At 34.2% G+C, this 24441-nt stretch overlaps 1 protein-coding gene, 1 long non-coding RNA gene and 1 other non-coding gene across 6 annotated transcripts; all 3 read left to right on the forward strand.

Annotated features, from left to right (window-relative positions):
- The first annotated feature begins 3863 nt into the window (after window positions 1-3863).
- LOC111787648 (uncharacterized) lies at window positions 3864-7454 on the forward strand. The gene is made up of 5 exons (XR_015419194.1): window positions 3864-4062; window positions 4678-4734; window positions 4825-5142; window positions 5899-6076; window positions 6141-7454. It is a non-coding gene; the product is annotated as an uncharacterized LOC111787648 (transcript).
- Window positions 7455-12324: 4870 nt separating this feature from the next.
- Window positions 12325-14568, forward strand: LOC111787603 (uncharacterized). Of its 4 annotated transcripts, XR_015419602.1 has the most exons (4): window positions 12325-12624; window positions 13193-13276; window positions 13632-13742; window positions 13821-14568. It is a non-coding gene; the product is annotated as an uncharacterized LOC111787603 (long non-coding RNA). The 4 variants fall into 4 exon arrangements; XR_015419593.1 differs by having other exon boundaries at window positions 13632-14568; XR_015419597.1 differs by lacking the exon at window positions 13193-13276.
- Window positions 14569-16690: 2122 nt separating this feature from the next.
- Window positions 16691-24116, forward strand: LOC111788838 (rop guanine nucleotide exchange factor 14-like). The gene is given in 10 exon segments (XM_087121688.1): window positions 16691-16913; window positions 17631-17813; window positions 20449-20838; window positions 20954-21108; window positions 21198-21272; window positions 21366-21635; window positions 22327-22674; window positions 23617-23829; window positions 23831-23869; window positions 23871-24116. Coding segments are annotated over 9 exon segments (1731 nt in total). The 5' UTR covers window positions 16691-16913; window positions 17631-17737; the 3' UTR covers window positions 24036-24116.
- The last annotated feature ends 325 nt before the right edge of the window (window positions 24117-24441 follow it).

Genomic DNA, 24441 nt, shown 5'->3' on the forward strand with positions numbered 1-24441 from the left:
TTCAGATGTCCTTCCATTCTCCTGAAAGCTGCGAGGCTTTATATTTAAGATAAATCCTCTGTGTCTGCATTCCAATTGGTGGTAACGGGCAATAAGAGGAACAGCTAGAAAATTACAGTATAAGTTAGGTATTTTACCTTCTAAAGCAAAGTATGTAAAAAAGAGAGAAATTCAGTTGAAATAATAGGTCCAATTATTATGTATCATTCAAGTAATGAAACAAGTTACTTTTTAAAATACCAATGATAATTAAACGTACAAAGAAGTCATCTAGATTAATGTGAAAATGGATCTCTGAAAATCTTAGGACCAAAAAAAAAAAAAAATGAAAATAGCTTCAAATGATTCCACTCACAGAAAAAATCAAATATATGTACGTTTAAAATAGGTATTTCTACGCCTTCATTGGAAAATTTGGAAAACAGTCCTGGCACAAACAACTTTTTCGTTCCTAAACTATGTATATAGTCATTAATTCCTGAGTATCAAAATTTTAGATTCTTACCTTCAGTTTTGAGTTATAGTTTCCATTTAGTTCTTGGTTTTAGAATTTTACATTTTTATCCGTATGTTTTTCACTATGAATACTTACTTTTAATCCTAAGTTTTGATGCTTGTTTGAATTAGTTCATAGAAAATGAATGTAAATGACCAAAAGTGAGCATCAATGAGAATTCTTGAGTAAAGGTGTAAAACTTGAAACATAAAATACTAAATGAAAACTAAAATCGAAACTTTAGTTTTAGAATTACGGATCTCCACAATGGTATGATATTGTCCATTTTGAGATTGACCTCATACCAATGGAGATAGTATTCCACTTATAAACCTCCCCTTAATCGAGGCTCGACTCCTTTGTTTGGAGCCCTCGAACAAAGTACACCCTTTGTTCGACATTTGAGGATTTTATTGACATGGCAAAGTTTAGGGCATGGCTCTGATACATGTTAGGAATCACGGATCTCCACAATGATATGATATTGTTCACTTTGAGCATAAACTCTCGTGGTTTTGTTTTGGGCTTCCCTAGAAGGTCTCATACCAATGGAGATAGTATTACACGCTTATAAACCCATGATCTTCCACTAAATTAACCAACGTCCCAATAATCCTCAACAAGTTTTGAAATCTAAGGACCAAATAAGAACTAAACACAAATTCAAACATAAAAATGTATATTGAAAAACTAAACTCAATAATTTTTCCTAAAATGTATCATAGCAAAGAAAAGGTTATGACTACGGTTCTTAAAAACAGAAGTACAAAAATAAAATCAAATTTGATACTGTATGTTTCCGATCTAATCAGTATAGTTGATTTTAGCATTAATAAGGATCCAATAAATAATTCTGCACATATAATTGAAGGAAACCATCACTCGACAAAGCTTTGAATAAATTCTCAGATAACAAAATATGCTCTAACAGTAGTTCTTTAGTTTTTAGATGCGTTAAAAGAAGGAAAGGAAGATACCTAAACCTTCGCCGCCCATTGCAACGACTTTTTGATAAGTTTGCATTCCTTCTTCAGTGTTTCTCCTCGGCCATGTCTAAAATTGAGCTCTGCAACACAACAAAGTGGTTAAGAGTGATATCAGCTGCTGATTCAAATATACCTTCACCTTTTTTTTTTTTTTTTTTGTTCTCTTTCGTGTCACTCAATTGCAATCCGTTTATGAGAAATTGCATCGATCTCAAATGCCACCAAATTTCTTATCCAGCCTAAAGCGGCATACTCATCCCCTGATTTGGATTGCCGGCATAATCTGTGCTGCCATAGCCCTAGCAGTGATAATCGCAGGCATCGTCATTTTCATCGGCTATGTAACGATCCGCCCTAGGGTGCCTACAATCAGCGTAACCGACGGACATCTCGACAGAATCCGAAGCAGCAGAACCGGCTTGCTTGAAGTCCAGATGAAGATCGTCGTCCGAGCCGAGAATCAAAATGCTAGAGCACACGCAAGCTTCTCACATACCGATTTCGTCCTTATCTTCGACGGCATAGAAATCGCATCACTGGTGGCTCACCGACCGTTCAAAGTGAACAAAATGAGTTACCTGGATTTGCACTTCTTAGTGGAATCGTCGGCGATTCCGCTAAATCCAACGCAGATGCAGCATCTAGGCTGGTCGCTGAAGAGGAATCTGATGCAGTTCGATCTGAAAGGAAGCTCGAGAACTCGATGGAGAGTGGGAGTTCTTGGACCGCTGAAGTTTTGGTGCCGTTTGAACTGCCATCTCAGGTTTTACCCGCGCAATGGAAGCTACATTCCCGCGCCCTGCTCTTCGAGGAATAAGTAATTTGCAGAAAACTTAAAAATTTTAATTTGGAAATTTTAAAAGAAACAAATCTCCGCCGTTCGTTAAGATCGGGCTAGTATAAGTACGTATAAACCTCAGATTATTGTTAGTATCTTTTTTATTATTATTATTTTATTTTCCAAAATAATATCTAAGCTTTTATTTTTATTTTTTTCCAACCCTACCGTACCTTTGTTAGATGAATACGACTCTCCACATTGGTATAATATTGTCCACTTTGAGCATGAGCTCTCATGGAATAGTATGATATTGTCCACTTTGAGTATGAGCTCTCATGGCTTTCATCCCTAAATTAGTCGACGTGGGACTTTCATCCCCTACCATACCTTTGTTAGATGAATACGACTCTCCACAATGGTATGATATTGTCCACTTTGAGTATGAGTTCTCATGGCTTTCATCCCTAAATTAGTCGATGTGGGACTTTACGCTCTACTTTTAGAGTCCTTTGTTCGACATTTGAGGACTCTATTGACAACGCTAGATTTAGGGCTACCATGTTAGATGAACACGACTCTCCATAATGGTATGATATTGTCCACTTTGAGCATAAGCTCTCATGGCTTTGCTTTGGGCTTCCCCGAGAGGCTTCATACCAATAGAAATGGTATTATCTGATTATAAACTTATGATCATTCCCTAAATTAACTGGTGTAACTTTCATCCAACGAGCTTACATAAGGTTATTATGAATATTAAAAAATTTCAAGGTTTGTCCTTAATGTAAGCCGTGCATTGTGACTTTTGAATATTTGATATTTTAATTTTGTAAATTTTTAATTACATGGTAGATAAATATATTTTTTAAAATAAATAAATGACAACCCGACAAACAAACCCAACCCAACTCAAAAATTGGGCTGGGTTATGAACTTGTGGGTTCCACGAGTCACCAACCCAACCAACCTGGATACAAACAGGAACATCGTCTATGCTCTTGTTTACGTTGCATTCAAATGAGAGCAGTCAACTAGCCCATATTAATTTATAAATATACAACTAAACCCGTACATTTTGGATTAGATTATGAATTTATGTGGGTAGGGTTGGGTTTAAATAAATTATGAGTTCCTAACTATATTGGGTTGAATCACTTTCGTGTACCCATCGGACGACAGTCCTTTCGGGAGTTTCTTAGGGACCGTTTCACTCTGCGTAGATTGACTGAACGTAGAAAGCCTTCCACGGGCAGGCGGTCGTGTATTTCACAGGATTTCTCGTTACTCATGTCAGCATTCTCACTTCTGATATCTGTAAGTGTTGTCTCAAAAAACTTTCCTCGATTGACAGAACGTCTACTACTGACACTTGAAAGAGCTGCTTTCAAGGTCTCGTCCATTGACCTAAATTTATTATTAATTTTAAAATATTATAAAAAAAATTATTTAAGAAGATATTTTTTTCAAAATATTTATAAAAGTTTGAGTTATAAATTTTAATTAAATATTTAAAAATAAGTTAAAGAGATGAAATGGCATTTTATTTTGTTTTTTTTTTTTTTTTAATTAAATAAATGGCACTAACAATCGGAATTAACCTAACCGCGAATGGTTAAATTTCCCTCCAAGATTCATCACCATTTCTGGTCCGTGTCAATCATGGAGATGCTTCCATGACCGGTTGCCATTTTCTCGTTCAATATCAAGATTCTCTCGCATGCAGAGTTTCTCTTTCTCTAGCATTACCTTTTGGTTGCGATTCTCTCGTGCTTTAATTCGCCTGCATTCTCCTTTTAACTGTAAGCTTCTTGCTTCATCGTATCGCTATTATTAACTCGCTTTCATTAATTTCCTTTACTCTTTTGATTTGCATCGTTTTTTGATCCATTATGATATAGGAATGATGTCTTTAGTCTAAACACGAAACAATCGTACTCTGTATTTAGGTTCGTTCGGTTTGTGTGTGATGTATGAAAATTTGAGAGGTGGAAGACGAAGAAGGAAGGGAAAATTGATGGACGGGACACTCGATAGTTCATTTTCTCTGATATAATCACGAGAAAATGTGTTGGACGTTTTTTTTTTTTTTTTTCCAACAATCTTTACTCGTATCTGTCGCTCTTTTTTCAGTGAATTCAATTTCGTACGTTTTAAATAATCAATATTATGGTTATTAATTGCTTATTCTTAAGAAGATTTTGAGTTGCTTTGTAGAAAGAATCTGGTGTAAAAAATTATTTTCAGAACCCTATAAATTTTGTTTTGAAATAGAGCAGTTTTGTCTCTCCCCCCTGTGTTGCACTCTGAAGTTGGGAACAACATTTATGTTATTATAAAGTTTTGAGATTCGATTAACAATATGGTCGATTATCTTTTTGTTCTCATGTTCTTCTCGTCATGAGATTCTGTGCCAGATTGGGAAATAATTGCGTCTACCACACAAACTAATGTGCAGCTTTTGAGGAAATTTGGTATTAATTTTTTACCTGCTTAATTGATATCAAGATTTATTATGACTTTCATGGGTCCAGTTTGGTTGAAGGGTTTTGTTTGTTATGCAGAGTTACAGCCTTCAGGAAAAGTTGTTGGCATGTAGTTTAGCAAGAAAGGTAGTGGTAGTGGTACTGGTGGGTTCAATGGCCTTGCTTTCTGAGTTTCTGAATATCACAATATTCTTGGTCACGAGATCTTTCTCGTTTTTCATACGTACGTGCTCATTTATCTTTAAAACCTTTGTTGTTGTTGTTCAAACTTGGTTGGAGCTGTTGAAGACCTTGGTCAGTTTTCACTTGAAAATATTTTGGACCACTTTGATGTGGATAATTGCGTTCGTCTCTCTTCCTGGACGAACTGTAGTTGCTTTACAGAGGGAAAGGCAGGTTAGCCTTCTTGACCTATTGTTTACTGATTGCCTTATGTTCTTGTTCACTTATGATTTCTGTGTTTCTTTGGCTTTCTTTTTTCTGTTTTGGTTCTAGATATGTCTCTTGAGAAAAATATGTTCAAAGAAAATATTCTTCAACCTACTGTAGTCGTTTTAGACTTAAATTTTTATATGCAACATTATGGTGATTGTCGTTTGCTTGCGTGTAGCAGTTAGCTGGGTACTCAAAGTACACTTACATGACACATTTTTACAAGTTTTCTAGCTATAAATGGATATGGTATTGAAGTGGTAAAATTTGAAAAGATCAAATAATTACAATTGTAACCAGCGATCGGAATTTAGTTGGGAATCCTTAATATTCATAGCAGAAAAATTATGTCAATAAGGTTTTCAGAACTTGGAAAGGGATGAAGAAACTAACCATTGAGTTCTTTGCAACGTGAGTTATTGAAACAATAATTTGAACTTTTTTTTCAATTATTACCAGTCAACTGGAGAGTTATTGTTCAAGCATTTGTTTATCCATTTTTCTTTTCTTTGTCAGTCTCATATATTTTTTGTATGATTACAGCAGAAAGTTCCCATCTATGAATTAGATTTTGTTCCAGTATTGTCTGTTGGTGGCTTTTGGGATCTCTACTATTCATGAAGTAATTGGAGTATTGGAGTACCAAGTAGGCTGCTTAGACTTATTCTGGTCATTTATGAATTAGATTTTTTTTTCTCGATAGTGACTGATTTTGTGCAGTTGCAACAAAATTTGCAATTTCTGGAAATTGAGTTTGAAAATGTTGTGGGAAAGAAAGGAGTTCCAAAAACATTTTCAGGCTGCTACGAAAGAGCAGAAGGTGGTGGAATTGAAGGCGACCGACAAAATTTCACACTTAGAAAGTGAGGTAATGACCTGTCATAACTTCTTTAAGCTCTAGCTGCTGTACTAAATCCTGCCCTAAATGTCATAATGACATTGTGGAAGATTGAAACTGAGAGTCACTTATCATAGTTCTGATAAGAAGTGGACAGAGGTATATTTGGAAAGACGATAATATACCTAAAGCAAGATTGATCGAACTTTTAGAATCTGGGTTAAAATCTGGTCTCCGCTCTCTTAGTTCTGAAGTATCAAAAGATGAAGATGATAAAGATGTCGCCAAAACTCTTGATGAACAGAGAGAGATTGCGATTTCCCGAAGTCTATTAAGTACCTTGTTGTCACTTTTGGTTGGAATGATTATATGGAAAGCTGAAGAGTCTCACTTGTGCCTGGTTATGGCACTCTTGTTTGTGGTTAGCATCTCATTAAAGAGCGTTGTTGAGTTTTTCACGACCATAAAGAATAAACCTGCCTTGGATGCTGTTGCTCTTTTGAGCTTCAACTGGTTCATACTTGGAATACTTGCTTACCCGATGCTGCCAAATATTGCTCGTTTGCTTGTTCCTCTGACCTCGAGGTTTGTTGGACAAATAGTGGAATGGTTTGGTTTCTCCATTTTCTGATCCATTCTAAACTACTTCCTGCAACTCGAGAGGTACATCACCTAATCCCATTAGACATTGGATCATAAAACTTTATCTTCTAGTCGTGAATTTTCCACGTAGCATGCGATACATAGGGGTTTAAAAGTTGTTTATTCATCTTTACCATGATCTCAATGTGAATTTTCAATATTGTTTATAACTTGTACATGGGTTAGACTATCTACTTTAATGTAACTTATTTATTTGTTCACTTCTTCTCTGACTATGAGTGATCCGTTCTCACGTCTTTCCAAGCTTTATGCAATTGATTAAGTTTCTATATAGAAAGCCCACAATTATGAGTCATCACATTTGGGGACTTTTATGATGTATTGGGCTCTATCATTGGATCAAGCCGTGGGTGCTGATGCTCATCTTCACTACCATAATTTCAGCAGGTAAAGCAAACAAACTAGTTGGATATGTATTTAGTATTTATTTGACTTGTCTTCTAAATATTAGAAAGTTATTTACTATCTATACTTTAGTTGAATATTCAACCAATGCATATTAGGTTGAGGATTATTGAGAGAGTAGTCCAGTCTCACGTGGGCTAATTAAGAGGAAGATCATGGGTTTATAAGTAAAGAATACTATCTCCATTGGTATGAGGCATTTTGGGGAAGCCCAAAGCAAAACCATAGAGTTTATGCTCAAAGTAGACAACATCATACTATTGTGGAGGTTCGTGATTCCTAACATATTATAAAAAAAAACATACAACTCGGATAATTATTGGATACGTATTGAATATTCTGAATAGTAATACACATACATTAAAAGTAATACATTTCGAGAGTAAGATAAATCTAAGTCATTTTTAGTTTTTTTTTTTTAAAGGTTGAAGTCGTGTGTGCTTTTGCTGGCCTACATGGGTCGGGTCGGGTGGTTGTTGTTGACAACCATACCTACCATATTATGAAGGCCTTTCTTCCAAAGAAATGAGTATAACCAATCCGAATGGGACTTTAAATTGTTGTTATAATTGTTTTGAATGGAAGGACAGATGTGTGGCTGGGGCTGTTCATTGAATAAAGTCCACAGTTTTGTCTTAAGCTTTAGACTCAAAAGTGGATTCTTCTTGATTTAGGTCTGTGCTTTGATTCATTAAATGTTTGGTTTTGGATGCTTGGCTTGTATTTTGCCACATTACTTTTCCTCTCATTGTCTTTATTCTTGAGATATTGGTTGGCCGACTTGTCAGTTAAAATGCTCTGGGGACCAGTTTTTGTTCTTTATTACTCTTTGCTAATAAGCACAATATTGAAGATAACTCCTTGATACTCTAAATTATTGGTTGAGTTGAGAAGTGTCGTAATCAGCTAGAAGTTTTAACTAGATGGTGATGCTTTGCTAGTTGAACTTGGTCGAAATATTAGTTCCTATTCGATAGGGTTAATTGTGTCATTTGGTTCTTGCATGGTACACCATATTGCATAATGTTTGAATTGGGTTTAGGCTAACGTGTTATATCGTGGTCGGTCGAGGATAATACATGTTTCAAAGGAAAAAAATTCTATGGTATCACTATTGAGTGTTTGCATAATGTTTGAACTGTGTTTAGGCTGACGTCTTGTGTTGTAGTCGGTCGAGGATATACATGTTACGAAGCGGAGAAATACTCTAAGGTATCACTATGGAGTGTTTAAACGAGGTATCATTGCCTTTCATTGGTTATTATTGTATATGGATTTGACTGAACTTTTTAGGTAAATTACTCACTCAACCATATTATTGAGAGGGATTGAAATCTTTTCATACTAGATTTGCATAATATTTAAAAGAAAGGCCTTGAATAAAATTAGTTGGTAGGGTTTACATGGGTCAATGTTAAAATTAGTTTATTATTGTTTGCCGAAGTCGACTCTCCACAATAGTATAATTCTGTCCACTTTGAGCTTTAATGGAGAGAGTATTCCTTGATTATAAATCCATGACCATTCTCTAAATTAGCCGAGGTAGGACTTTCATTTAACATCTCCCCTCGAACAAACTACACCTCTCCTTAATCGAGGCTCGACTCCTTTTTCTTTTTGGAGTCTTAGTCATTTTTTACTAGAGGCTCGACTTCCTTTTCTTTTGGAGTCCTTTATTTGACATTTGAGAATTCTATTGACATGGTTAAGTTTAGGGTATGATTTTGATATCATGTAAGACGAACACGATTCTCCACAATGGTATAATATTGTCCACTTTGAGCATAAGCTTCCATCGTTTTGCTTTGGGCTTCTCCAAAAGACCTCATACGAATAGAGAGAATATTCTTTGATTAAAAATGAAAAGTTTGGCGTAGTTCATGTTGGGTTGGTAGGGCTGAGTGATGGGAAATTTGATTAAAGTTTCTGGTCCCAAATTTCAAAGAGGGAGACTGAAAAGTCAATAGATAAAACAAATGGGACAGAAATTGCTATGTGAATTGCTTGACAACTTCCATCACATTATTGTATAGACCCTTTCAAAGTCGTCATTTTTTTTTTCTTTTTCCAATTTTACTTTACAAATATCTCTGACTATTGCATTCAAAGTTCATAAATATAATTTGAAAAAAATGTATTATTTGTTGTTTTTAATTGATTTCTTTGGCTGTGACAAGTTAGAAAATAATTGTGTGTATATTTGTTGCTTAGAATTTTCTTACGAAAGTGTAATGACGCTCATACAAATACTAGGCTTTTTTTCCGAACAATTTGAACCCTAATCCTTGATAAGTTAGTTTAGATATTAACAAGTTCTTATAAAATAGCTTTTCATCATAACTATCTCATAATAAACGAGTACTGATGTAATGTTCTATATTCCTTTGTGGCAGGACTATGTTACTTACTTGACTCAAATTGTTTCTAAGGGCGGAAACTATTCTTATGGATCAATACAAGTCGTTTTACATATGTTTTGCTTAACATAGAATTGTTCCTAGCTTTGTTACATAGAATTGTTCCTAGCTTTGTTACTCTGATTGAGTCGCTTGAAAATAAGGTATACTTTATTGGTTCTTTTAAATTTATCTATAATTTTATATTTTTCAAGATTATTCTTATTTAAATATGATATGATTTCTTTATTGGGTGAGAAGTAGGAAATTTTCGTGTTATTCTTATTTAAATCGTGTTATTCACGATTGAATTAGGTATTGACAATATTAATTGACTAACTTACCCTTTGTTTAATTGATTGGATTAGTAACGTCCATTTGCCAAGTCTAAAACCCGTGCATTCACCATATAATACAAAAATGTCTGAAGATCTTGTAAGGTGGGAATATTTGTTTGTTTGATCTTATAGATCACAAAAATTATATATTTATGAATTATTCTTCTTTTTTTTTCGGACTATGAATAGTATATTAACTTGAAATTTCATATGCTTTTAATTCTTTTCACTTAGAAATTTTTTATTTGAATAATGACTCTTTTGGGGTTTGTTATAAACATTTTAGATAATCTTGTAAGAGAATCTTTACAATTGAAATTTTGAAATTTTGAAATTTTGTTTTTATTTTATAAAATTTGCTGAAAATTCAAATATTGAAAATTAAGCATGAACCATTTTAGTTTTTATTTTTTTTTTATTTTTTTTTTTGCTTATATTACACACTAAAGTTTAACAAACATGGTATTTTTAATTTATATAATATTAAATTATATTCAATTTTATAATAAAAATATATATGGTTGTCTCCACTCCACGTTATTTAAATTTTGGTTATAATTTTAATAAACTTTAAATCTTATTTTGTAATTTAAAATTTAAAAGTTTTGTTGTTTTTTTGTCATAAAATTATTGAGTTGAGTTAACGTTAGTGACAATAATAACAATAATCAATTAAATTGAGTTTAAATTCAATTATATTCTTCAATAGTCTTTTATCTTCTACGAACATCTAATATTTAAGATAAATATAAATTACATTCGAGCAGCGATGTCAAAAATCAAATCGTGTGAGGTATGCAATTTACTTTCAGAAAATAATAAACTGATAAAAATATTTTGCGTAAAAAGTAATTATAAACTTTAAAAATATTCCATTTTGCCCTTAAACTAATAATAAAAAAAAGAATACCATTAAATTATTTTCCTCCGGCTTGTTTTAGAAAACATATGTAGAGAGATTTTGAAAGAGAGTTTTGGTGAAGAGATTTTGCATATAACTATCGGGTAAAGAGAAGTTGACAACTAATCATATCCCCTATAATATATCTTGGAACATTTTAGCCCTTGTAGGTGTAAACACAATTTTGGTGAACGGGTACAAACCTATCTAGGATGAAAGCATGTAAAAGTGGTTTGGAATGAGCATGAAACCATGGACAACACATTCTAGACAAGCAAGACCGGAATATCTGTCATGCAGCCATTGACAACACGAAAATTTTGAATATTTCACTTCAAAAACAATATTAAACTTTCGAAAAATTCTTTAATACTCTTAATTAAAAAAAAAAGTTTACTTTTTAAAGTTAAAATATTTTGAAAATATTAAAGATTTTATTAAAATACAGGTAATAAGGATATTTTTAAAATTTTAACTTTAAAAAGTTAAAAACTTTTTTTTTTTTTATAAATTTAAGAAATTACGTATTTTTTTTTTTTTTTTTTAGAAAAAAGAAAGTCTAAAAAAGGTAAAAAGAGTGGGACACGTCATCATGTAGCATTAGCTGGACAAAGCTGTTTCCAATTTCTTGTCATTTCTCCCAAAATGATTCTTATTCCATTTTAGCATTACCTTAATTTAAAAAATAAATCAAATTAAAGAAATAAATCGAAATTTTAAAATAATAAAGATAAATTTAAAATTAATATTATTTAGAATGGTTTGATCAAACCATAATAATTTATTATAATATTTGAAACTATATAAATTAAAACTATAGTTAGACGACCAAATAATATATATTTATATAATTCCGTCTCCGGCCCCATTTATTTAACGGTAAAAAAATGTTCTCAACTCCCTCTTACATTCACCCTCCAAACAACGAATTCCCTTCCAATTCAAGGCAGAACGCCACGTGTAAAATGAACGTCTTTAAGCCAAAGCTCAACTAATTAGTGACGAGGGAGATGAAAAATTAAACAAAAGGTGCACGTGCATTTACTGTGACCATACTCACCTGGCATTATCGTAAATAATACAAAATCCATGCCCATTTGGTCTAGTGTTCCTCACGCGGAAGAGAGGCCCCCGCTTGGTTTGAAATTAATTATTAAAATCCCTAAAAATACATTTTTATTTATTAAAAAAAAAGGTAAATGATTAAAAAAAAAAAAAACATCTATTTTTAAAATATTTAATATTACATTTAAAGTTGCAAAAATATTCTTAAATTAAGTATCAGATTAAAAATAATATTTATAACCCAATATTTTTTATAAGATTAAAAATAATATTTTGATATTATATTTGTATTTAAAAAGAGTTAACATTTTATTTTTTTACATAAAAAATTATTATTATTATTTGAAAAATTTTAAATAAAAATTATGTAAACTAATTTTAAAATTAATTAAAAAGAGAATAAAACTAAAATCATAGCTTAACCTTTTTATAATTTAGCCCAAAAAGGAAAATCGATGCTGCCACGTGTCAGAATATCATTCGTCTGTGGCTTCTATATATATATATAACCTTCGCACCACCCAATCAGCATCCCTATTCCTCGATAGGGTTTCACAAGCCTTAAATGCTCAACAATTTCTCTTTTTTCTTCTCTCTCGGTGGTGATTGTTCTTCATTTCTCTTTCTCTATGCCCTTTTCTGGTTGGGTCATCGGCGGTCTCTAATTCGCTTGGTGCAGGTCGGGAACTGCTTCGCTTCTTGATTTTGTGCTCTTAAATTTCCTCTGCTGTAAGAGGAAATAATCGCGCGAATTGGATCCCGCCTTGCATCAACTGAATCCGAGACCGCGATGAAGATTGCATGGATCTTGCTTCTTTTTCCGGATGCAGATTCTTCCAGGTTTGGATGTTTTCGTTCTTGTAATTTACTATTTTAAGATCTGGAAGAATCGCTCATAGGAGCTAGTTCGTTATCGAAACTCGAAGGTTTGAATTCGCTTGAGCGATCTGGATTTTATTGATCTTTGCGCGTGGTGTTGTTTGTGTTAATGCGTATTTAGAATGGTTAATTGATTTGTACGAGTATACTTGATTACCTCGTTGAAGGTTTCTGTGTGTTTTTTACTGTTGATTTGGCGGAATCTGTTTATGTTATAGCTTGATGATGTCTCTGTTCGGACTTCGGTGACGGTTCTTCTCGCCTTCTTTGATTTGAAAATTAAATGGTAATGGAAGGAACTAAAAGTGCTTTTTGTCAATGTGAACAAATCATGGTTTGTGCAGTGCGATTACTGTGGTCCACGTTTGCGTCATTGGCTTTCTTGATTCTTCTGTTATGCAATTGTTCTATGGATTCACAATGCGTTTCGAGTAAAATTCCATTAACAATGAATCACTTTTGTTGTTTCTTGTTTTACTACATATATTTATATTTTTTTAATTTCTGTACTCCCTCCTGTTGCTTTTAGCATCTTCTTTATAGAAGTACTTCGCAGTCTGGCACCACACCGTCGTCGAATCTTTTAGTGCTCTTTTCCGACCGAGCTCAGAGGGTACTTTTTATTCTCTATATGTAGTAACTTTTTTTTTTTGGGCATCTTTCTCAAGATGCTTATCCGCTATTATTCTAATTGCAAAGTTCGTAGTTACCCGTTACTCCCTTTGATGGCCATTTTAGTAAACCGTCGAGGCCATTTTCTTTTCAGAATACTTGACTTGGAATCTATCTGTTGATTGCACAGAGTCCTAATTTCTGTTCACGCTTTTTATTCATCTTTTTCTTAGTCGTTGTTAACCTGTTTGCTCATCTTGGGAAGAGTAATTCATTATAACTCGATTGTTATATGGAATATATAAATTCTTTTTTTTTTCCTTTTTACCAATGAACTGGTTTGCTTGAATTTGTAGATTTTGTTTTTTCCGTCGGATTTTGTGCACCCTCCTCCTTGCATTTAGTATTGTAAGCTTTTCTAACAACCTTCTGAACTCGGCAATAAGAAAGGGTGGAAACTAACCAAGGTAAGTCAGCTTTTTTCCTCTGTTTACGGCATGTGAAGTTGTTATATTTGTTAACAAATTCTGTTCATTTCTTGGAAGGTTTTGGGTAATAATGGAACCAAATGGCTCTCTGTTGCAAAAGCTGTTATTTTGATTATGCTGTGGAATGCCACCCATGCCTCCTGTGTGTATATATATATATATATATATATATATATATATATATAATAATATTGTTACTACTTACACGCCTTTGGTCGGTCTTATTTCAGAAGTGAATATTAGAAAATAGCTGTAATGACATATATAGATGAAAAGGAAATCTTATTAAAGTTTTGTTCTGTTTCCTCGAACCTATTAAAAGCTTAGTAAGAACTGTTTGTTTTTCTTTACTTCATGTGAAAACAAACCTGAGTTGTTGAATTATTTTTTCGTATTTCTTGAAATTTGGCTACGAACCCTTTTCTGGAAGAAAACAAAAAACGAAATAATTGGAGATATTCTCTTCTACAGTAGCCAACTATTGCACGAGCACACACGGTGTGGCTTGATCGAACACAGGACCATGGGTGTAGGCCTGGGCTTGGGCCCTTGGACGAGCTTTGTACAGATTGGAAGATGGGCCATGGCTCTTCGACGAGGTATGTACAGTTTTAATGCCACTGGTAAGGGATGTTTCATTGGTTTAGTTTGGTTGCTTTTATTTTATTTTTATGAAATATTTGAAACCAATCCCTTAATATATTATGATTGAACTAAACGAGTTTGGTTCAAGATTAGAAAGCCAAACAGAATCAAACCAGTGGCGAATTAAACCACTTTAATCGAATTCAATTCTTTTTTCTAATGACGTTAGCCTTGCTTGATTCCTTTTGGACATAAATTTAGTTTGGAGATGAATATCTTTGTTCATGTAGGCCCTCTTTTTTTCCATACTCTTTCAGGGTCGATCAAATTTAAGATGAGTATTAATGCTTTTGTGTTTTGTTCATATGGTTTAGGGACTAAAGTATTAGTATCACTCTTTTTTATGACCACACTTATTAAAAAAAAGAAACTATATTTGAACCTAATTATTAGTAACTTACTTGATTATTTTGAGATAGAAACAACGCTCTCATGAAGCTGCCATCCACACCGTAATATATGAAGTTTTTTGAAAAAACTTGCTAGTGAAGGAAACCATCCCTTGACAAAACTTTGTATTGTTTTGTTAATTTATTGCTTGGTGCCCGAAGAAAATTGTCTTAATCAGAACCAATATGTCGATTTAAAGATATTCATTTAACATATCAGGTGAAGGTGAGAATTATTTATTCTCACTTCTCTATTATTTTTTATAATATTTTTGTTTTTTTTTTCCTAAAAAAATATAGATAAATTATTGATAGATTTGATAAAAGCTCAACATTCACAGAAGAATATGGAAGGCATGTGGAGGGAAAAGTGGAAATGGGCAGCCCACTTTGTTTTGTTTTGTTTTGTAGCATTAAAACAAATGGGTAATGAATGAATGAATGAAAATGAAAAGCTTCTAAAAGCCAAGTCCTTTGATCATTCATCTTCACAATGCCATTGCCTTTTCTTCAACCATTTATTTTTCTTTTCTTCTTCATTGTGTTTGTTTTCTTTGGTGAGAGGCCCTCAATCGGGATCGGACCTATGTGAATCGCTATTAAAACGTTAACATTATCAAGCTGGAATCAGTTGTGTTCGTGGGTTCGATGTAAAATTTTAGCTAAATTAATAAAATTATTCACATTGTATTTTGTTTCAAAAATGCACTTTTAGAAGTTTTAATAGTACTCTTAAACTCGAAAGAAAAAAAAAAAACTTAAATGCACTTTTAAAAGTTTCAATAGTACTCTTAAACTTTAAAATTTAAAAACGATAATATTTTGTTTAAAAATTATCTTAAAATTTAAAAACTTTAAATACTCTTACAATTAGTTTTAGACGAAACTCGATAATATTTTGTTTAAAAAACATCTTAAAATTTAAAAACTTTCACTAATATCTTTCGGCTTTTAAAAAAAATGTAAATGTTTAAACACATATTTTAAAGTATAAGAACCAAAGTCGAGTTAATCTAAAATTGAATGACCAATACAATAATTAAACTTTATTATTGTTATTATTATTATTATTATTATTATTATTTTTGTATATTTAAATTATTAATTAAATCAATTAATAAATCAAACATTCCATCAATGGAAGGCAATAAATACATTACTTAATAAGCCTTGTTTAGACTTTTTATGATTGGTGATACTCATTTTACCGTTCATTAATTTCATTCCAGTTTTTATTTTTAAAATTTAAATTATTTTAAACTTTAATTTCTTTATTCTTTTAATTCAAATTTCTAATAGGAATCAATGGCTTGTTTCGTAATTTCACAATCACATATCAAAAATAAATTTATTTCAGTTAGAACATCACATCTCCTTTAATTTGTATATCCCAGATTCATAATTAATTTCATAATTAATTTGGAATTTCTTCTCCATCCTTGTTTTATCAAATAATTAAATTATTAGTAATTTAGTTAATAAATTTTATTCAAGGATATTTTTTAAAATTTAAAAGTTTAAAGAGTATTAATAAAAATTTTAAAAAATTAATAGTGTTTTTGAAATGAATTATTAAAACTATTTTTGAAATTTTTTGAACAAGAATATTATTGAAAATTTTAAAAATAATTTTTTTTTAAAGAAATAAAAGGAATAAGAAACTGCCAAAAAAATTCCAATAAGCGGGCTCGGGGCGCGTAAATTATTTTTGCGGGCCCCACTTTAAATCCAACTGGACTTCCAAGTGCCACATACGAAGCGCGTGAATTACAAACGCGTAGCCCCACTTTGATTTGTCTCAATGGACGGCCAAGATGCAGTTTTGGCGCGTGACCTCACGTGCCTAAAACCGTACGTCACGTTCACGTCCATTCCACGCAGTTCCTTTCTCTCTCTAAATAGTCACTCTTCTTCATCCTCTCCTTCTTAACCCTCTCTGTCTAAAACTCATCCGCCATTTTCACTGTTCCGAAGCTCTGTAATGGCAGTGCATTTCTTCGCTCAGGGCTCCGAGGAGCTTCTGGTGTCGTGGCTTTTGAGGTTGAGTTTGTAGAGATGTTCTGCTTCAGCTCCGCCGTGAAACACCGCTGTGAAATCATCGGCCTTTCGGATTCAGGTTGCTTGGTTTCACTTTTGCATTTTATCTAAATTGCGCTAGATCCTAGAGATGGTTGATTCGAGGATTTTTATCTCTGGTTTATCGCTTCTGTTTTCTGTAAGACTTCACGATTCACTAGGATTGTTTTGTTTTTTGTTTTCTACACTGCCTTGTTTGCGTGTCGCATTGTTCATGAATAGTTTGTCTTCAGCTACAGAAATCGGAGAGATATTGGTGAGGAAATGATGTTTGTGGTTTGTTTGAAGTTCTACGGTACTGCGAGTATATTGAAGTTCGTGATCTTTCTCGGCGCCCAAGCTTTGTGTGCGTGCCTTTTCCGGTTTAGCTCCTTAAGTTTCCTAAATGCAATTTTCGAGAACTGGTTTTTCAATTGTTTTTCTTTGAATCATGATGTTAAAGTCCATTTTCTACCAGTTTCTCTGGACCCAAAAAATTCATATAATCCTTTCCCCCCTTTTCCCTTTATCTTTCTTTTACTTTTTGATTCTATTGACTTTTTCGATTTCCTGTTCTTATTATTTTAAAAGCAAATCAAATGCTAATCATGCTTATATAGCTGAAACACCAACGGAAGTTTAATGCAGGTTTGATTGAATTAAAACTTCTACGCTATTCTTCGTATATACATTTTTTCTTCAAAACGGTCATCTCGTTTCATGATTTCATCAAATTACTCTATCTGAAAGGACTAATTCTTGATGAATAATCATGTAGTGGGCGCGTGTTCGTCGATCTGTTTGTTACATTGTTTGCTGCAAGCCTCAAGTGATATTGATAGATTGTAATTTCCATAACCCAAAGTTGCCAAAGAAGATAACAAGATGATGTCGATGCGGAGAACACTGGCTTGCTGCACAAGGGACCGAGGGATCAGCCTGGACATGGACGAACAAGAGAGTAAGCCTTTAGCTCTCCTTTACTCTTTTACGCACCAGTACCATTTGGCTTTAAAAGCATCGAATTCAATCTTTATTGCAACTTTTGGCCTAAGCTAGATTATAGTATCACGTTAAAAAGCTTCTCAAGTAACTTTATTCTTGATTGATACAAATCTCCCTGTTATATGATTCAAAAAGTTAGTACCATGGTTTTGAATTTGAAAAATTAGGAATAATCCGCATGTCACTGTGGCATTTTTTTATTCAACCATGGTTTGACCAGCTATATCAGTTTGAAATATGCTCACTGTGTCCACATGATACGGAGGATTTTTTTTATTCAAATTTATTTATTGCAAAGAAAGGCTATGGGCGAATTTGAAAAGAAATGGGGCGATGGTAGGCCAGGTGGAGGGTAAAGAACGTGTTTGTTAGGGTTTGGTAAAGAAATTAAGAGGGCTCGAGGCAAACGATGGGTCCAGGGGGTTGGATCATGTGAAAAGGGTTAGTGGGTGTGGTAGGCAGATATTACTACCGAGTGTTCCCGTCTCTTATTAGCCCTACCAGACCCATTGGTTTGCCCCGTGCTAATTCTGGTGCCTTCATTTATGATTCTGAACGCAGTATTTATTGTACTGGAGGACATCAAAACCCGTAAATGTGCTGGGTTTCTGGTACTGTGCATAGAATGTTGGGAGGCTGTTTCTTTTTTTTTTTTTTTTTTTTTTTCCTTTTGATTTGATTTTTTCTAGATTAACATTCAACCTTTGAGAAAAGATGTCTTATTAAGCTAAATTTGAATTAGCCTCTTGATTTGAACCTCAAAATTTATCGTTTGTTCAAAATATATTCATTTTTTTTTTCAAAAGTTTGCAATATTATTTTGGATCTTAAGTAAACATTTCAAAACTACCATTGTAATAGAAATTAATTAGAATGTTGGACGAAAAATAGACGTGGCTATTGCCTAAAACTGAGCGACAGTGACTAAGATGCTTGTCTAGATTAAATTTTAAAAAACATCAACTTTCTGTTCCACATTGTAAAAGTTTTCCTACTCCGAGGGTACTTTCGAAACATATATGGAAGGTTGAAGGTCAATATTGCAAATTTTTAAATAATAAGAGTATTTTTGAAAAGTGGACAAAGTTCAATGGTATTTGTTGAGTTATTGGACATTCATACGCTTGGACAGGTTTTAGATGCTTGTTGGATTGATATGAGATTTAGAGCGTCTATAAGCGCCTTGTTTATTGTTTTTTAAATTTCGTACATGTTTAGAAAATGTGAGAGATATGATAGGGTATTCTCAGGGCATCTATGGGACATTTTAGCGTAGTACAAGCTGAAAAAGAACTGATAATTCATTATTTATTCTTAATTGTACTTTTTTCTTTTCAGAAAATTGTCGAGCCTTTTCTATTAGTCTCCTATTTTTTCTTTTTCTTAAAAGAATGTTTTTGTTTCCTAATCCATGGTTCTTTTGAGCATTTCTTACATATAAATCGTGCTAAAAGATTTAAATCTTTTAGTTCTGCTATAGATTCTAAGTGACCCCCTCCAGGCTCTGTTACAAATATAATAGACATTGTTCCATGTGACTTTGTTGGTGCCAAGCACATGGGTGATGTGTCCGGGTGAGAACTCCGTGACTTTAGATTTCCTGGGTTTCCAATTTAATCAGCTTTCAACGGATGCCCTCAAATCTCGGCCTAGATTCTAATTTGAATAGAATATATTATTTCTTCTTCTTCTTCTTATTATTTATTAAACAGCGTTGCGTTTGGGACTAAATCTTTTTGGAAATTTCATTGCCTTACTCAAGGGACATGTTGAAGCGGGTGGTACATTTCCAAAGTAATTTAGTAAATATAGCTCAGGTAGACAAAGAAAATAGAAGTGGGGACATGATAGAGTTGAGAAAAGTCTGGCTGTACGACTTGTGGATCTTGGGCAATTGATTTAAAATTTTAGGGATCATTGAGCTTCCAACATGCCAGACGAAAAGGACAAATTCATCCCACTAATTTCCGTTGCTTTCATGCTCCTCCTCCCCATATTTTGGTTTTGTTTTTATTTTTGGGTGAATACCATCCAAACATATACCTTCAGACAAATATCCAAATTGCCAGAAAAGACAAGACTGACTTTGTGTTGTGCTTCAGCCAGTTGGCTCTGGAGGAGTTCTGGATGTCTTCTTCTTTCTTGGAAGCAGTATGCTAGTATTTATCTGATTTTGGTCCAAACAACAATAATTGCAGAAGTTTCTGCTTTCGTTTGGGCTGTCTATTTTCAGATACAAGTGAACCCCATCGCTCAGAAATCGATATAAACAGTTAAACTTTGTCAATCATGTTTGTTCTTTAGCTTGTGTAAATGGTATGAAATAATTGCAAGCAATTATAACTCCAAATTATTTAAAAAAGAATAGCCTTTTGCATTTGCATGTGCTTGTTTTTCGTGTACCTGTTCAACGAATAGTTAAAAAAATTTGGATAATGACGAGCACAAGCAATTAAAATCATACTGCTTTGATATTTAAGATCAAGTGCCTTTATCTTTTATCTTTTTAATAAATTACTCGATTTCTTGTTTGCTTAAACGTAAGCCAACCTAAAGTTATCATTAACGAATAATTTTTCCGTGGAATTCAGGGATTATGACTTTTAATGGTCTTGAGAGTTGCGTTTTAAACAATCAAGCCTACGAAAATGAAAGCAGATCAAGCAGAGCAGACGAATGTACAACTGACTCATTGGAGGATCATGATTCAAGCTGTTCTTCAAGCAAGGATGCTTGTGGTTCTTCCTCCTCAAAATGGTTAGCAATGCATAGGGACGAGCAGGACTTGGATGAATGGGAACTACCAGAAAGCCCTCAACATTTTTACATGAAAGAGAAACCTGATTACACTGTTCAGGTTTCAGACGTGGAAGCAATGAAAGAAAAGTTCACAAAACTATTGCTTGGTGAAGATGTCACAGGAGGGCAGAAAGGGCTGAGCTCTGCCTTGTCTTTGTCTAATGCCATTACAAATCTAGCGGGTGAACAATACATTACATTTCTTATTCATTTCAATGTGCCCTTTTGTTTCAATATCTCAATACTTATCATTCATTTCCCAGTTTCAACCTTGAAATAATGGTTAAAGTTTTGCAGCCTCCGTTTTTGGAGAATTATGGAAATTAGAACCTCTTCCTGAGGAGAAAAAGAGTAAATGGAAAAGGGAAATGGATTGGTTGCTCTCTCCTACCCACTATATGGTGGAATTGGTTCCGGCTAAGCAAAATGGTACTAGCGGTAGAGTGATGGAGGTTAGTAGTGATTTAGTTGCAATCAGAACACTGAAACATGTTTTTTAATCTCTCATATTGACGAGATTTTGTGCACAAATTTTCCGCAGATAATGACTCCAAAGGTTCGGGGAGATGTCCACATGAATCTTCCCGCTCTTCAGAAGTTAGATTCCATGTTAATTGTAAGGGGTTTTATTAACATCCATTCTTGCTACTTTTCCCCCTCTTATTGCTAAAACTATAGCTCAATTCCCTGAACTACATCTTTATTACAGGGTACACTGGATTCAATGGTGAAGACCGAGTTTTGGTATACAGAAGTAGGTAGCAGGGCTGAAGGAAAAAGCAAGAGTATGGGCCAAAGCACGAGGTGGTGGCTTCCAATACCGCAAGTACCATCCATTGGGCTATCTGAGAATGAGAGGAAGAAATTGCTCTACCATGGCCGGGTTGTACATCAAGTATTCAAAGCTGCCAAATCCATCAATGAAAGTGTTCTTTGTGAAATGCCCGTACCAACTGTCATAAGAGAGGCAGTCCGAGCTGTGAGCATTCTCTATTCTCTTATACAATGCAAATATATTTGCTAATAACCATGAATAAGTTCTTATCCATAATTTTTATTATGGGCTTTCAGATGAGTTTGTGTCTGGCCGCATGTATAGATTTTCATAATTGATGATTTTTTTTTGCCTAACTTGAGCACACAACAGATAAGACATTGTAGTCAAGAGTAGACATTGTAGTCAAGAGTGACTCAAGTGTCGAACAAAGGGTATACTTTGTTCGAGGGCTCTAGAGAAGGAGTCAAGCCTTGACTAAGGCGAGGCTGTTCAAGTGCTCCAAACGTCTTAGGGAGGCTCTATCGTGTACTTTGTTCGAGGGGAGGATTGTTGGGAAAGGAGTCCTACGTTGGCTAATTAAGGGGTTGATCATGAGTTTATAATTAAGAAATACATCTCCATTGGCATTAAACTTTTTGGGGAAACCAAAAGTAAAGCCAAGAGAGTCTGTGCTCAAAGTGGACAATATCGTACCATTGTAGAGAGTCATGGTTTCTAACCGACATTAGTTCTCTTATAGCTTAAATTTTCGAATCTCGACTTCTGCATGTGCAACGTTGTATTCTATGAAAGTGATGCTTTCCTTATGGTATTCCATAAATAGGTTGCAGATTTAGGGGCTGGTCAATTCAAATTTGTCTTCTAACTATTTTGTTTACCATGAATTTTTCAGTCTGGAAAAGCAACCCTCAGTGAAGAACTATATAAGATTTTGACATCAGAATCTGGGCCAGCTGAGAACATGTTGAATCAGCTTCATCTGAAATCTGACCACGGAGCTCTTGAGGCCATTAACCGCTTGGAAGCTGCAATATTCTCCTTGAAAGAGAAATACACTGAACAAAATGGCAATAAATCTCCAGTTCGAACTGCTTGGCCTTTTGTCAAGGACCCAATGGCTGAGAAGGATAAGCTGAAATTACTCTCTGATCGAGCAGAGCTTCTCCTACAGCTACTCAAATCGAAATATCCAAATCATCCCCAAACGTTTCTTGATGTTTCAAAAATCCAAGATGGGAAGGTACTTGTCTTAGTTCTTTCCGCATTCATTACTTGTCGTCGAGTCAATCGGTCGAACTCGTGTGATTATGTTTTATTCCGTCTCGTTGCCTTTGCTTCCTGTCTAAATAAAAATGTGGTTCTCGTTCTTTTTTCATATTTAGATTAGTAGTTTGTAACATTGAGATCTTTGTCGATATCGTAGTTTCAAATACAATAATAAGTCGTTATAACGTGAAAGCATAGCTGTAATAGTCCAAGCCACCGTTAGCAAATATTGCCTTCTTTGGGCTTCCTCTCAAGGTTTTAAAATGCGTCTATTAGGTAGAGGTTTTCACACTCCTATAAAAAATGTTTCGTTCCCCTCTCCAACCGATGTGGGATCTCACAATCCATCCCCTCAAGGGGCCTAGCGTCCTCCCTGACACACCATCCGGTGTTTAGCTTTGATACCATTTGTAGCCAACCCAAACCCACCGCTAGCAAATATTATCTGCTTTGGCCTGTCACATATCGCCATCAGCCTCATGGTTTTAAAACGCGTCTACTAGGGAGAAGTGTCCACACCCTTATAAGGAGTGCTTCGTTCCCTTCTCCAACCGAGGTGAGATCTCACAATAGCTCTCCAATTTGGAGGGAAAAAGCGAAAACATAAAAATGTGGATTGAACTTTTTGAGCGGAACCATTTCCCTTCCTGTAACAAAACTGCATTATGTTAGGAATCACGGATCTTCACAAAGGTATGATATTGTCTACTTTGAGCATAAGTTCTCATTGTTTTCCTTACTTATAAACCCATGATCATTCCCTAATAGAATTCTATTCTTTCGTTACCTTACTTATAAACCCATGATCATTCCCTAATAGAATTCTATTCTTTCGTTACAATGCTAGAGTTGGGAGTTCTGTTCTTGTTGGCATACTAAAATCAGATATCTTATAAGTTTCTCTTTGATCTTATAGGATGTTGGACATTCGATACTCGAAGCGTATTCCCGGGTGCTCGGAAACCTGGCATACAGCATACTGACCAGAATTATAGATGTTCTGCAAGAGGATGCTCTGTGCAACCCCAATTCACCTACACCAACATGTTGTTTTCCAGGAATGAATCTGTCGAACTTTCGTAACGATCAAATGGCCACTCTCCATGCATGGCAGCCGCTCATCGATCGCTCAAAACAATCCGAATACGACATTCTCAGCCAGAAAAGTTAAAAGAAAACTCTCCGACCACAACTCCGAGCAGAAACCGAGCAGGACGCATTGGCAAAGAGGTTTGTAGTATAGTGTTTCTTCTGGAAACAAGTAAGCATAGGCTTTTGAAGCACATTGGCAGTTGCATTTTGTTGTTGTATATGAAGCCACCAAATATCCAGTGATTGAAATCAAATTTTTTGAACTTATTGTATATTGACATTTGTTAGTAAAGGTTAAAAAGCACAGCATATTTATAGTTTCTATCCCTAATATATCTATATGCACATTTTCTCTTAACATTTAACTAACTTGACTAGTAACGGAACACGTGATCATAACTAGTAGTTAGCATAAGGTCTCGATCTAGAGATTAGATATTCAAATACGGACATTTCATAAAATTATCCCGAACTCTACTATGCTGAAGTGAGCATAATTGTTGATTGGTATATTTTTTATATTAATAAAGGTAGAGATGTCCACGAAGTAAGCCTTCTCCGTCTACATCTTTTTCATTTATTTTTATTGGGATCGGGGCGGCGAGATACCACTGATAATTTTTACTCATTTACTATTCTCTTTTGAAAA

The sequence above is a fragment of the Cucurbita pepo genome, chromosome 2, assembly GCF_057944985.1.
Source record: "Cucurbita pepo subsp. pepo isolate OVF chromosome 2, ASM5794498v1, whole genome shotgun sequence".
NCBI classification, from domain to species: Eukaryota; Viridiplantae; Streptophyta; class Magnoliopsida; order Cucurbitales; family Cucurbitaceae; genus Cucurbita; species Cucurbita pepo.